Source organism: Trichogramma pretiosum, unplaced genomic scaffold, assembly GCF_000599845.2.
Source record: "Trichogramma pretiosum strain Unisexual culture from Peru unplaced genomic scaffold, Tpre_2.0 scaffold4, whole genome shotgun sequence".
Classification (NCBI taxonomy): Eukaryota; Metazoa; Arthropoda; class Insecta; order Hymenoptera; family Trichogrammatidae; genus Trichogramma; species Trichogramma pretiosum.
Genome location: NW_019641688.1, coordinates 2439801 through 2455027, shown reverse-complemented (window position 1 = coordinate 2455027; position 15227 = coordinate 2439801). Strand labels below are relative to the sequence as shown.

The 15227-nt window shown below is 42.7% G+C and overlaps 2 protein-coding genes across 22 annotated transcripts in view; one reads left to right on the top strand and one right to left on the bottom strand.

Annotated features, from left to right (window-relative positions):
* Positions 1-15227, bottom strand: part of LOC106656222 (heterogeneous nuclear ribonucleoprotein R) — a 66680-nt gene that overhangs the window by 51219 nt on the left and 234 nt on the right. For 20 of the 21 annotated variants that reach the window (XM_023461616.1, XM_014377026.2, XM_023461615.1 and 17 more), the window contains exon 1: positions 2308-3168. The exons of the other annotated variant lie outside the window; for it this stretch is intronic. The gene's annotated coding sequence lies outside the window, so the exon portion shown is untranslated. Of the gene's footprint in view, positions 1-2307; positions 3169-15227 lie in introns of those variants that run through there. 21 annotated transcript variants of the gene reach the window in all.
* Positions 6504-14486, top strand: LOC106656084. The gene is made up of 12 exons (XM_014376746.2): positions 6504-7587; positions 7667-7782; positions 7876-8020; positions 8739-8868; positions 8938-9103; positions 9180-9360; positions 9452-9810; positions 10236-10392; positions 11074-11205; positions 11629-11746; positions 12282-12436; positions 13644-14486. The coding sequence occupies exons 1-12, from the start codon at positions 6896-6898 to the stop codon at positions 13747-13749; spliced, it is 2457 nt and encodes an 818-aa protein (XP_014232232.1). The 5' UTR covers positions 6504-6895; the 3' UTR covers positions 13750-14486.

The window sequence follows — 15227 nt, the reverse complement described above, 5'->3', positions numbered from 1 at the left end:
CTCAATAGCATAGGGATTTTGCGAAAGGCAAGACAAAAGTAAGGAGATTGCGGTTAAACATGAAGGGGTTGAGTGAGACGGACGAAACACATCTCGGATCGGCCGTATATTCTCCCGCTGCACTGACCCCGCGTCGAATAAACCGCGACATTTTATGTAATAAAACGACTATAACCGATCGATTTCGCTGGACTCAGAAATTCCTGTCGATTGAAAGTTTTAAGACGCCGAGCTCGAGAGATCACGTTTACGAAGACTGTTTCGAGCGTGCAACGTATCGTGGAGCGCCGAGTTGCATTCAAGTTATCATTACGGCCGCACATTCAAAATCCATATCGCGCGGCTTAGAGATTATCGCGACGAATTTGTATGGGTGCGGAGACGAGCGATATACGTTCACACACATGCTGCATGCGCACGTATAAAAACGTATAATACGTTTTGCGGAAAGATATGTACGCATTATAAACGAGGCAGAGATAGATCCATAGTGAACGCGAAAACGACTAATGAGAGATAATATCATCGCGAATTGAGCTGTAAAAGTTATCGCGGCCAAACTAAAACGTAAATTGAAACATTACCTCCGCATGATTGAGTTAATAAAATTAGTATACGTATTAATACGATATGACATGTAACGTAGGTGTGTACTTGAAATTTGCGAAAAATCTCGTCTTTGTTCGCGTGCGACTCGATCGTTATCCGCACGGCTCGACTTTTACGTTTTTGCACGCGTGAGCGCGATATTCGTGCTCGTATAAGTCAGATAACGAATTGCCAATCACGTTTTTCGTTTCTTTTTTTTCCATTATTATTTCGTTTATTTAACGATGAATATTTATAATTTTCCCGATGCTCGGCAAGACACACATACTTGTACGCGTATAAAACGCATGACTGTCGCATGGTGGTGGTTAAAAGCGTGAATATAAAATGCACACATATGTATTGTTCGTCCGTGTGTGCGGGTACACAAGCGAGGAGAGTCGCTGACGGTAAAGCGCCGCTGCACGAGGCAGTGAATATAAGCAACAACGTTCAACAAGTGACTCGTCGTCCGCGCGCATGTGTTATGCATGCATGATTATAATGTGACTCTGCCACATGCACACACATGCATGCACATTGCGGATATATATACAATGTAAGCTCTCGTTAGGAATCGGCAATTATACAGCAGTAGCAGCAGCAGAAGTCAGAAACGGGGTCTGCGGGGGAGTGAGCGAAAAAAAAGAGTCTCGGTTTGACACACGAGTGAATGGGAATTCAGCTGAGAAAATCGGAACGATGCGCGATAGATCTAGAGCGTTACTTTGAAAGAAAACTGCTGTATCGTAACATTCAATATTATCGACATATTGAGCAGAACAAGTTCTCGCTCTCGTATTGGAATTGCAACGACGACTATGTACATACACATTCGCGTATCATGTACGCCTCGAGTACGTATACGTGGACGAGTGCAATTTTTATACACACTTGTGTGAGTTATGTGCAGCAGCGCGGCTGTACATGCTGGTCGAGTCGAGAGCCCCGCACTTAGGACATGTTACAAGGAGTACAAAAAGCGGGGGCCAACAGCCTCGTACAAGCCGTCACTCTCTCTCTATCTCTTTCACTCTCGAGTTCTCGTCGTCGTCGTCGTGCGCCAATGAGGAAACACCCGCGGCCGGAAATTATAACCTATCCGGAGGAGGACGGAGGCGCCGCCATCGTCTTCTTCGCGCACTAAACAACGCACGCACCGACTCCGATCCTATATATGTATTATGTAGTTGTACACATGCTCACACCCCAACATGCACTGTACATCTATTCGCATTTTATTATACATACATGCACGCTACACCTCTATATATGTGCTGTATCGGTATATCGTACGTGCGGCTCGGCCGTATAGACTTGGCGTATTGTACACCGCCTCATGCCTGCACTATGCATCGTTCACTCGATCGCGTATTTATACGGGATGGATTGCAGCGACTAACACGCGCTTGGGTGTGTGTGTGCGTGCGTGCGTGGATGCAACAGAGTGTTCTCTCGCGAAACTTAACCTCAAAGTGCGCTTTTCTTTTTTGCAACACACGAGCGCATTCGCACATGCATGCATCATACACCACGACTGCAGTCCAGCAGCGGATCGCCAGTCGCCACGCATATTATACATTAGCTTCTATGATAATTCGCCGATTAGTGGGATCTGTAGGCAGAGGAATTTTATGCTCGTCGATCGGATATACCGATCGTAGTTTTTCGGGAAAATCGGTTAACCAAAAGAGTCAAGATAGATTTTTCTCTCATTACCTTTAGCCGCTGGCTGCTGTGGCTCCTTGTATCACCGATGGGTTGCTGGATCCTTTTCCTCTCCGATGCAACCGTATGCACTTTGGGACTCGAGATCGGCAAAAGTTCCTGCCTCTATATACAACTCTGTCGATGGCTCGACCGACTGTTGCGCTTCTCTCACTCACTCACTGTACTCTCTCTCTCTCTCTCTCTCTCTCTTCTTCCTGTGTGTATGGCCGTCGACGGGGCTTTCTTTCTTTCTCTCTCTCTTGCTCGCTCGCTCCGTCTCACTCTCTGCTGCAGCGCTGCGATCCACGGCACTTGCAGCGCAAAACGCACACTCACTGGGGAATATATCGCTCTCTCGATATATATAATATACGATGCAGAGCGCGGAGAATATACCGACGATATCCGTATGCGTACGTGTGTATGTATTTGTTGCCTCGTTAATTTTTACATATACGTGCAGGCATATGTAAATATATCTGTTGCTGCATATACGGAGTCGTCGTCGTCGTCGTCGTCGTCTCGATAGAAATGTGTGTGGGATATGTAGTCGGAATCGTCGTGCGTGTCGTCGACTTATTACCGAACAAAATCACAACGCGGCTGCCGAGTGTCTCGAAACTTTCTGCATACGGCGGCACTTTTGCACACACATTCGCGGCACGGTATCACCACTACTGCCGCACATGCACTTGCTACACACTTGGTGCGGACTATGATGATAGTGATATCGATATTATTATTATTTGTTGCTTCTACTGTATGGTCGGCCCTGAGCGCTAATGCTCGTTTCTACACTGTATATATGCAGCAGAGGCGGCGGGCGATCGTCGACGTCGACGTCGATGTCGTCTGAAACAACGACGAGTAGCTAATTCCCTCTTTCTCTCTCTCTCTCTCTCTCTCTCTCTCTTTTGCTTTGAGAGCGCGCGCATACACACACGCACACACAAACTTAGACGACGCACACACGGAGACAGGAGCGATAACGTCCGCTAATATACTCACTTATACACACTGCAGGGATGCGCGATGAGCGAGAAAGAGCTAGGACCGGGAGAGGGGCGGCGCGCGATCGCGAAACACACACAGAGGCAGAGAAACAGATAGAGAGACGGACGCACGGCACGACTTGTATACTTTGCTGAATATATATTTTATAACGATATAACGATTTATTACAAATACGTACGCGCGAATCGAGATGGTCTGTTGTATTTTTTTTAGCGCGAGCGAAAGCTGAAAAATGTTCGATTTTACGGGCGCTATTATAAATGTATGCGTGCGATCGACTGTGCAGGGACGGATGCAACTGCTCGACGCCGCGCGATCAGCAACGGCGCGCACACACACAGACACACGCGATATTATTATACTATAGTATGCGGCCACCGCTGACTGCAGTATATACTCTCACACATACATGCTATATAATGCCGAACGCCCAGTCCCTCTCTTTATATATAGTATGTGTATTATGCGTGCGTATATTCGCGCGCGCGAGAGCGAGAAAGAGAGAGAGAGAGCAAGAGAGCGAGGAACGGAGCGAAAAAGAGACGATAGAGCGTGTTATAAAAAAACATATATACGTATATATTGGGAGTCTGCAACGGTTGTGTATACAGATATATACGGTGACGCTGCACACACAGACCTCGCGCGCTCAACGCACTCCGATGAACAGAGAGAAAGAGAGGGACCCTATCGCCTCCTCCTTCTCTATCTCGCTTTACTTTCGCATATGCCTTATACACTCCTTCGCCGATACACATGCACACGCGATCTTATGTTACTTTTTATGTGTATGTGTGAGTAAGCGAGTGCGTTAGACGACGACGACGACGACGGGAGCGACGAACGAGTTCGAACATGATGTGTGCATGTGTGTGTGGGTTGCGCCGCGCGGCGTTCCCTCAACGATTCGCGATTCGAGGGAATGACGTCACTGGTATACGTGAAGCTCCACTCACAACCTCGTGGTTTCTTCGCATGCTATGCATTCATGCCAAACCGTCTTTCCATAAATCTGCACGTAAAGCTCGATCGGCTTCGAGGGCGAGTCTATTAGATCGGTTCATAGATCACGAGTTCGAGTTTCGCAAGGCCAACCTTTGCTCCAAAATACTGCTCCGCTGCGCTTCGTACGTAATTTGCTTTAGATACCAACTCCGTTTTATAATGTAAATTTTGGACGTTCACAATGTTCCATTATGCGCGAGAGAGAAGTGCACGACAGGCACACCTAATGGCAAACTGCATCCGATTGGGCAAACATGGCGCTGCGTTCGGCGCGAAAATTCGTGCGACTCCGATTTTCGAATCGAAATTTTTGAAAGTATCTATAACGGTCGCACGCATGTGTGACACTCGCGCCTCAAAACAAAACAATAACAATGGAACGTACGTACGCGCTCTATTTTTACAAATATATCAATCGAACGTCGCTTAAATAAAAAGGCGCAGTCCCGAAGTCGACGACCGAAGAAGACTACAAAACAAGAGAATATAATATGAAAACATATACAGCATGTGACTGCGCGTCTGAAAAAAATCTTTCTCGCGTTGTTATGATACACACACGCACGCACGTACACAACGCATTGTGTGACAAAGAAAAAAAAGAACGGCGACAACTGCAGCTACGGAGCTACATAAGCGCTACGCCAGGCCATTATATCCTCTTGCGACGAGCTGTTTCTTATGTATAAATGCACGCAGCACCGAGTCTGCCGTTTATCTGTAATATTACAATAATACATGCATGCAGTGCCTATGTGCATACGATGGTCGATAGCAATGCGCGCGATGTTTCCCTTCAAACGCATTATAATATAGGACCACGATGAAGAGACTCGGACATAGAGAGAGAAAGTTGGTGCGCGCAGGTCCTACAATGCCACTGTTGACCCGATATATTGTTGTGCGCCCGAATGAAAGACCCGTGTCTGACAACCGGCTTGATCCGGACAAATACGCGCACACAGACTCATGTATACACACACACACACACACACACACACACACACAAACACGTAACACGCATCGTCCGTCTTCTTCTCTCTTTTCGCTCTCACTTGCTGTTACTGCTCTCTCCGTTAGCTTCGTTTAGCTCTCGCTCTACTAATTAAAAACGCATTTAATATCGCTCAGCTTCACAATTTATATTAGCTGGCTTGACCGACGCTGCTGCGTAACTTGCAGCTATTGATGCTGTGAGAAAACTTGGCTGCAGTTAAGTTCGAAAAAAACTGCGATACCGCAGGATTATACCAGTAATTTCAAGATATTATTCAGAATATTCGTTCGATTCGATCAATCTGTAATCAACTTGTAGTATCTTATAAATTGTATGAAAAATTCGAATGCCGGTAACGTTATAAGCATGAAAAGGCTTCGCAGGTCAAATTCACCCTAATTCCTGGAAGGCTCGAACTGAATGCACGTTTAAGGTTGTTATTTTCATTTAGATCAGGTGTCAGCGAACTGTTGGCGTTTCTTTAATTTGTATGTTGTTGCGTACAATGTAGCATAAGGACGTTGCGTGGTCGAAGAAAAATACTGCTACGGCGACAGCGGGCGCTTCGACAAAAAACAAACACCAATCGCGGCAGCATTTCGAACGCCAAGTGTCAACGTACTCGTGCGAGACGTTTTGGAGTGATCAGCACAACGTATGCATGAATATACGTACTGTTGTTTCTCGACCGACGAATGTTTTAGAGAGAGAGATAGCAGAGGGTTTTCTTCGATTGTATACACAAATCAAAACTACTTTCGCGTAATATGTAATTTCGTTTCGACGGATACAGCTACACTTAAATACAAAAACGTCGAGGATACTGCACGCCTCGTTCTGTACGTTACGACGCGAAATTCAAAACTAATGAAGTTAGCTGCCTATGTCGATCGGCCGATACGTTACGCGTATGCCTTATTACGAATTCAATTTCGAGGGAAATTTCGAATAGCTTACCAAACGCTTGTAATGAAGATTCGAAAAAACTCGTTACAAATAGGTATTACACATATCCTATGTGTGATATAGCTATAACTATATAGAGTGTAGAGTCGAGCGAGCCTTCGCGCGACGTTTTCACTCTTTCTGCTTGGGCTGTGTGTCAGGTATATGGCATGCACTCCCACTCCGCGGACCTCTGGCTCTAGCGTCCTATGGATACGGCACGGCACAGCACAGGCCTCCACCTTCCACCGCGAACCGACGTAGCTTTTGCCGCGTACGATCCGCAACCATATAGTATATAGTTTGTACACATTGCAGCGTCGTGCGTTATATTACGGAAGGAGTGTGTGTATTATATTAGTATATGGACGTCGTCTCGAAACTGGGCGGCGGTCGCGTTGCGCGCCTGAGACTACGTGCGTGAATCAATTGATCGAGATCGCCATGCCGCTGCTCCTTTTTTACTGAAGCGAAAGATCGCGTGTGACTCGAGTCTCGCCGTTCGTGAGTGTGCGCGTGTGTTGGTGCGCTTATCGTCTTTTCATTGATCAAAGTTTAAGAAGGACGAGTGATAACCGATAATACAGAGAGAATAGTATACAGACATAAACAAAGCAACCGCACGCCGCGATCATCATGAATCGGTGCCTGCTAATCGCCGCGGCGGCGGTCTACCTGTTGGGCGTAGTCACTATAACCGGCGTCGTCGAGGCTGCCACCGACTACAGCAAATACACCGACGAGCAGATACAGCCTGACTGGTACTCTCGCGATGCCTTCGATGAGATCCGAGCGAAAATGGACAAAGTCACCGCGGACAATTGCGCGATACAGCACCTCGACGATCTGTACCTGCCCGAGGACGCCGTGTCGCATCTGCCTGACATCAAGGAGTTCAACATCAATCCGATCTTTCCCAATAGGACCGCCTTGCTGCATCTTCATAACATGGCCCTCACCAGGAGTTTTTACTGGAGTTACATACTGCAGTCGAGAAATTACAAACCACCCATCAATGATACCTATGATCCTGGCATGATGTATTATTTCTTGTCCACTGTGGCTGATGTCTCTGCCAATCCCTACATCAATGCCTCTGCTGTTTACTTTGCCCCCAATATGAGTTTTTCATCATCTTACAGAGGATTCTTCAATAAAACATTGCCTAGATTTGCACCTAGGACTTTTAGGCTCGATGATTTCAATGATCCTGTGCATCTAGAGAGAATATCTACAAGAAATACATTTTCAGTATCTGATCTGGGTGCTTTCCCATCCAGTCAGTTGAGTAAGGATTATACAACCGACTATTACAGAATTAATGAATGGTTAGTATTAATGAAAAGCTCTTTTAATTTTAATTTCAAGTCCACCAATGCAATATGATAATAATTTCATTTTTTATAGGTACAAAAAGTGGTTACCAGATAACGTTGAAAGGCATGATACTAAAATAACGTATCAAGTAGAAATTAGATATGCAAACAATACCAATATAACACACACATTCCATGGGCCACGAGGTAATTCTTCTTTCTCACACTATTGTCACACGGAGTAAAATTAAGAAAAATCTAGAGAAAAAATGAGAATTTTAAATTGAACTTGTATTTCAGGTGCTCATGAGGAGGGTGGGCCAGTAAAGTGGATAAGACCCTACTTTGATTGTGGACGTTCAAACCGTTGGCTTTTCGCAGCTGTTGTGCCAATAGTAGACTTGTACCCTCGTTATACAGGATTCAGGCACATTGAAATACCCAGGTGAGAGATTTTTCCTAAGGGAAAGCATTGATGCAACTGGATGCAACTCTTATTCTCTCAGTGCACCCCTTGTACTGCTACATAATCTCGATATTTCAAAAAAAAAAGTTGCATTGTCGAATGCACATATACTTGTGAAGCATGCAGATAGATGCAAGGGGACGATTGCCCACTCATTAAGTATTATAATTTATTCGGATCCCCTTTGAGACCATCCTAGAGGGTGTGGGGTCTATCTGTACCGGTCAAGCAGGAATGTCCTTTCATACTGCTCACACGTGTGAAATACTACGGAACGATAGGATTAAAACACTTAAAGGATTAAGGAGGGCCTGTAGTCAAATTTCAAAAATCCATGCTTTTTAGAGCTTCCCTATAAAAAAAATTTATAGAGTATCTTTCTCATTCTTGCTGGTTGTAAAATGGCGTTTTGCATTTTTTTGCGGTCACCTTAAATAAATACTTAAAAAATGAACGCATTTATTATAAACAGGACCATAGAGTTGATATTATTTTTAGCAAGCACTTAAATTCAGAAGAAAGAAAGAAAGAACAATACCGGTAGTAACATGTAATAGCGTCGAGCTAGTGATTTTTATTTGCGATAAGAATGATGACGGACCATGAGGATCTTTTCATTATGAGAAAAGATTTCTCTTCAAAAATGTATATTAACACAACCCTAACTCATAACACAATAATTTTAATATTTGTACAGATATACGGCCGTATCAGTAATCGAAATGGACTTTGATCGTATTGATATTAATCAGTGTCCTAAAGGCGAAGGTAATAGAGGACCTAATCGATTTGCAAATACAGCCAGATGCAAAGTTCAAACAACCGAGGTAAATTATACAGTTCAATCTATAATTAATTGAAGCTAATTGAGAAATTCATTTCATTTGCTATTCCAGTGCGAGCCGTTGCATGGATGGGGATTCCGACGTGGTGGTTACATGTGTAGGTGTAAGCCTGGATGGCGATTGCCGTTCGTTGTCCGGCGACCTTACCTTGGTGAGATTATCGAAAGAGCCTCGCACGAGCAGTATTACAACGGATTCGAATGTTCCAAAATCGGCTGTAAGTTATAAAAATTGTTCATTCTCATTTCAACATAACTAGCGCATCGATGGTTACAATTTTTTTTAATGTACAGGGATTCAAAAGAGACCCGCTGAATTGAACGAGCCCTCACCTTATATGAGACAAAAGTATCTCGAACAATACTACGAGTACCAGAATTATTCCACAGGACCAGCATCACTTCACGATTCCAAGATAAATATCGATCAAGTACTGAAATTCATCAACCACGTTCACAAAGATAACTGTCATAAGTGAGTTGACGAATGCAATCACGTGCAATTTGATTTATACGTTGCGAGGGATTTTTCGAAAAAATAAGATACTAATTTTTTTCCAATGCAGGTACACACCGGAGCAGTTGAAATTATCTGGAAACATTGCCTTCGGCGTCGAGGAGTTTTACGAGAACGAAGCGAAAATGGCAGCTCGTCTCGCCAACTTCATCAGCTCGTTCCTGCAGGTATCCGATCCTGAGGAGGTTTATTCGGGCAAGCGCATCGCCGATAAGCCATTGAACGAAGATCAGATGATAGCCGAGGTCGTTGCGTTGGCGTTCGGTAACGCGAGAATCTGGTCAGCCGGTGTTTACTGGGATCGTAACAAGTTCACGAATCGTACCTACTTCGCTCCCTATGCTTACAAGGAAGAAAGAAATGCATTGAAATTGAAGGTGGAGGATCTCGCTAGGCTTAATACCACCGGTAAGGGTTTATTATAGTATACAGGCTGAAACTTTTTAACTAGGTTGACTAGCTTCTCGCTAGCGCTACTAAGCAAGAGGCATTCATAATATATATAGTTATACACACACATATGCTGTTTACGTTTAGTAAAAGAAAAATGTCAGGAAAGAGTAAGAGAGACAGATAGAAAGAGCTCGCGCGCAGGCCTGGAATACGAGAAGGGTGGACGAAGACGGACACTCTGAATATTCATGTTTTTTGTCGTGTTTATTTTTCGTTTATCTAATTCAATCTTGCATCATCGACAACATCTTAATTACTTTCTAGACTAACCCCTGGCATTTCAATACTCGAAAAATGTTATATAAATCCATTATCCATAGATGATGAAACATTATCGTTATGGAATCGGCCAAAATTCAATTAACCTTTTTTTATTTCAGAGGAACTTTACACGAAAAATGAATGGTTCCAAATTTTGAAGAAAAGATGGGCAGCCAATTACGATCATCTTGAAAAATATTTCCTCAAAATGATGGTGCGTTACAACGAGACCGGTGAATCACTGAAAAAATATGAGCACTATCCAACGTTCTACAGGTACATGTGTTACAATAAAGAAATAATTCCTCAGATCAAAGTTCTGTTTAAAAAGTCCGTAACGACGTGGATGGTGACTACTACTACGATCTAGCTCGAAAAGCTTCAATCCACGTTGGTGTGTTTACGGCTCTTTAATAAATTTTTTGTCCCGAAATAAAAACATTGGCTTCGGCATCGTATGTTGGAGCAGCCGTGAATCCACCTCCCTTTTTTTACTATAAAAATAAGAAGAAGAGAATCTGTGTCTGTTGGGAGATCGGCTGAAAACTTTCCCACATAACTCTCTGAAAATATACATGTGTACGTGTGTTCGTGTGTGGTATATGCGGACTCGTGTGCGTGCGGCTACATACGCACATGCACCAATGTTACACAGAGAAAGAGAGATACAGGAGAAAGATTCAGCAGGACCGCAGAGGCGTCAACGACGAAAGAGAACGAGAGAGAGCGAGAGAAAGAAAAACATCCTATGTACGGTATGCACGTATTCGCGGGGGGCTAGCTATCTCTCTCTTTCTACGTGTAATTTATTTTAATGCGCTTGCGGATAGGGCGTCCTCGGTAGTCGGTAGTAGTCGCCGTCATCCTCGTCGACGCCATATTCCTCCTAAGGTGTATCATCCGTGTGTGTGCGCGCGTTATAACTATCTTGCTTACTCTTGTATATGTGTGTTACAGAGCGGCAAACCTGAATGACGGCTACTGGACCGTCCCTTACTTCGATTGTAACGGCAAAGTGAAGAAATGGTTAATTACCTATGCATCCCCCTTTTTCGGCTGGGACAACATCAAAGACAAACTGGAATTCAAGTGAGTATACGCAGGTACATACGCAGCATGTGTATGTGTTCTCCTCTCTTTCTGTCTGTCCGTGTGTATGCTTATGTGTATACATTTTTGTGACGGCGGCGGCGAGTGTGAGATAGTTGGAGCGAGGAACCTGTTTCTCGTTTCTTCATCTCCTACGTCTGAAAAGGGGGATGAGACGACGATGACCATAGAGAGACAGAAAGATGCTCGGGCTACAGCTATCCCCCGCTTGTCTCGCTCGCCCCGATGATGATCAAAGCTCTCTCTCTCTCTCTCTCTCTCTTTGCTACCACCGTTAGTGTTCCTGCATGTATACATCTCGTATAGCAGCAGCAGCAGCAGCAGCAGTGGTAGCAAAGAGCAACAGAGAGAGAAAGAGAGAAAAAGAGAAGAAGATCATATTTAACATTAAGACACTTACAGGGGTGTCGTGAGCGTGACCATGGACTTGCTACAGCTGGATATCAACCAGTGCGACGATAAATTCAATGTTCCCAACGCGTTCATGGGGACACACAAGTGCGACAAAAAATCTTCATACGTAAGTATAGGCTTCCTTCCTATCTTCTTCCTTTTTCTATATTCTCCCTCTCTTCTTCGTTTATTCAATCGTTTTTTTATCTATCTCTCTTATTACGTTTTACTGTCGTTGCTGGGGGTATACTTGCTATAGAGACCATCGTGTACTGCCTCGTACACATCCCGAATGTATGCAGGTATACGTGTATGTACGAACGGCCTCTTCTGCCTACCTATAATTCCTAATTGTACGCCAAAGTGCGACGCGCGTAATTAATGGCACTAGCGAAAGAGACAGAAAGAAAGTTAGCAAGAGATGAGGTAGGTGAAATGTGGGAAATAATAATGGAGACTTTCAGCAATGGCATTAATCGTACATATACACTTGAGAGAGGGAGAAAAAAAGAGCGTGAAGGAGAGGTAGCTGGAATGATTTTAGCTTTATTCATTCAAGTATACTTTTGTTCTTTCTCATATGATTTTTTTGTTTTAATATCTTGACAACGACGACGCTGCCTTTTCTGCTGATGCTGCTACTGCTGCTGCTTAAATTATAGTGCGTACCGATATTGGGACGTGGCTTCGATAGTGGTGGCTACAAGTGCGAATGCAAACAGGGATACGAGTACCCACTGGAGGATCTGATAACGTATTACGACGGACAACTGGTCGAGGCTGAGTTCAACAATGTCATTTCTGGCAATCAGACGAGGTGAGAAAGCGAGAGAGAAGTGTGAGAGAGAACTTGTGTATAGGCACAATGAACCGGAGGGTGGCGTTTTCTTCTTCTTCTTCTTCTTATACTTCTTATTTTCGCTCAAGTGTCTTTGCAGATGAGGACGTTATTATGTCAGGCGACGCTTATTTTCAAAAATGTTACATCTCGATGATTAATGGCATGGAACGTCCGTGCCCGCCAATACTTCAAGAGCACGTGTATTTTTCTGGGAATATCAACGCGTTGCTTTCGTTAGCTCGAGTATATTTATTTTGGTCAACCGGTAGAAATCGTTTAGCATAATTTTTATTATCAGACCCTCTTGCCGATGGTTCCGAGTGAACATCTGAAAGTAATTTATCATCGGTTTTTGTTCATCATGACGTTTCAGAGCTTACGTTACAATCACAGGCGATATGTATGAGTGACGATTTAACCATCTAGCAGAATCAGTTGAATCTTAAATTTCTCGAAAAATCCACGAAACAAACAAAATTCAGCAAGGGGGTAAGAAACGAAGGCGCGCAACCTATAGTTTTGAGAATATTGCGTACAATATATTATTTGCAGCATAAAAAACATTTACACAATTGAATTCATAACTTTTGAGTTCGCGCGAAATTTTTAAAAGTCCCTAATTATGTACGCGAAAGATATTTCTCTGAACCCTTCAAGGTGCATCTTCTATATAGATACAACTCGTATATGTTAATTTGGGCATCAGAAAAGGGTAAAAGGTAGGGAGAAAGAAGAAGAAGAAGACACCGGGATCGCAGGGGACCATAAAGAGCTAGAGAAAGAGAGGAATACGAACTCTTGTCGGTATAGAGCGAAGCTGCGAATTTATTTATTCCGTTATATATTATATTAAGCAACGTGCGTGTCCATTCGTTTGATACCTCGTTTGTATGCGAGTGCAACCTTCGGACAATACATGCACTCGTTTCATGTTTGAAATAAATTTTTCCACCTAACTAACGTTTATTGACCTCTTTTGAAAATTAGAATCTTGGTCTTTCTCACGCGCGTTCGCTTGCAACTATTGCCCGCTTGTGCGTCCTAACGTGCATTATACACAATATATTTATGCGCGCTGAATCTATGTTTGCCGAAAAATAAAAAAATAATAAAACAGCTCGATGCAGTTTTACATAATGCGTGTGCGAGAGTAACTCGACTAACAGACGTTTTTCCGTTGCAGATATGACATCTACAAATGCCGTCTGGCCGGTGCAGCTTCTGTGCAGTTCAGCTGGGTATTGCTGTTATTAACGATGTCTTTGTTCTTCCCCTTCTATCGCAGATAGAGAAAAGAAAGAGAGTAAGCTTAAAGCGTGTCTTTGTATTTTTACGATGATACGACTTTAATTGGAAAGTTAGTTCGACCTTAGCCTTATGAGTGCGAGAATCCACGTAGTCATATCGCTACGAACTTATTGTAAACATTCATCGGTTATATTCTTCCTTGGAAGATATGAATCCGTCCACTTTGAATATATTTTATATAGTTTTAACGAAAAAAAATACCACATCATGTTTTGCAGTTGATAATAATGCGTGATATAAATTCTATCGACAAACGCCTTAGTGCTATGTAAAGAATCTCAGATAACGAACGATTTTATTGTGTTGAATGACAATAAGTATGTATTAATTTTTGTAGATACGTTGGTTTTCTATAAAATGTTAGGTGCCTTTACTGATTCCAAAGCGGTAATCGTTGCATATGATGTAAGATAATTTTAATTTACCGAAAGATTAGTATAATGCGATTATTGCAAACTTTGTGAACCAACTGCCTGAGAAAATGCCTGACTCTATTATTGTAGGTTTGCGTGTATTTTATAGTAATTTATAAAGACATTTATGAAGATTTCAAATCTACTTCAGAGTAAATTTTAGCTAAACGTAGATCAATTTATCGGTTTTCGTACAGTCGATCCGTCCATTATTATAACAACATGTACTCCGTCCAATGAAGTTCAAATTTTTCAAAGAAATATTTGTGCACACGTTATTTAATAAAAAATATAGTGTAAAATTATAAGTGCTTGCTCAATTTAATACGTTTTATATTTTTTCTTCAAAACCATGGATAAATAATTATTTTTAAATGGAGGACACGTAAGATATACCCATTTATGATTATATTTATATGCGAAAAAAGAAAGGAAGAATCTAAAAAAATGTTGCGTGAACTTGAACCCTTGTTTTATCAATACAATTGTGTACTACTCGGCCATCCGAACAATCGGGCGCGCGAGTATGGTGCACGCAGCCACGCAGGGGCCTTTTTGAGCCAATATGGGGTGTATAGGTACAGAGAGAATGAGAGTCCAGAAGCATCTTTCTCTCTTCATAACCCACCGACGGGCATTCACTAAGTTATAGGTAACAAAACGCTGAAAAGATTATTCTTACGACAGATTTTTTTGAATAACAATGATTGCGCGGAACGATCATATGTATAAATGTATCTATATGAGTGCGCATACATACAAACGCTTGCAGATGCGAGCATACGCATATAAAAGTTTTGTGTTAAAATTATAATACTTTCGAATGTGCTTATAAAAAAAATCGTTGACTACGATGTTTATTTGAAAAATAAATTATTCGACATTTGGTCGTGTTTCAAAATTGTTCATCAAGGCCGCTTATGAAATAACAGAATTGATTTCAGAGCGCGACATCTTGGTAGAGGGTTATAGTCAATCAATAGTCAATAAATCCAAAATCGAGGCAATCTCGCGATCGATTGCAGCATCATGGCTATATAGCTGGC

Excerpts from the sequence above, each read along its gene's own strand:
- LOC106656084 (XM_014376746.2), top strand. The coding sequence starts at position 6,896 with ATGAATCGGTGCCTGCTAATCGCCGCGGCGGCGGTCTACCTGTTGGGC. Across the intron at positions 7,588-7,666 it reads TATTACAGAATTAATGAATG|GTACAAAAAGTGGTTACCAG; the intron begins GTTAGTATTAAT and ends CATTTTTTATAG. Across the intron at positions 8,869-8,937 it reads GCAAAGTTCAAACAACCGAG|TGCGAGCCGTTGCATGGATG; the intron begins GTAAATTATACA and ends TTGCTATTCCAG.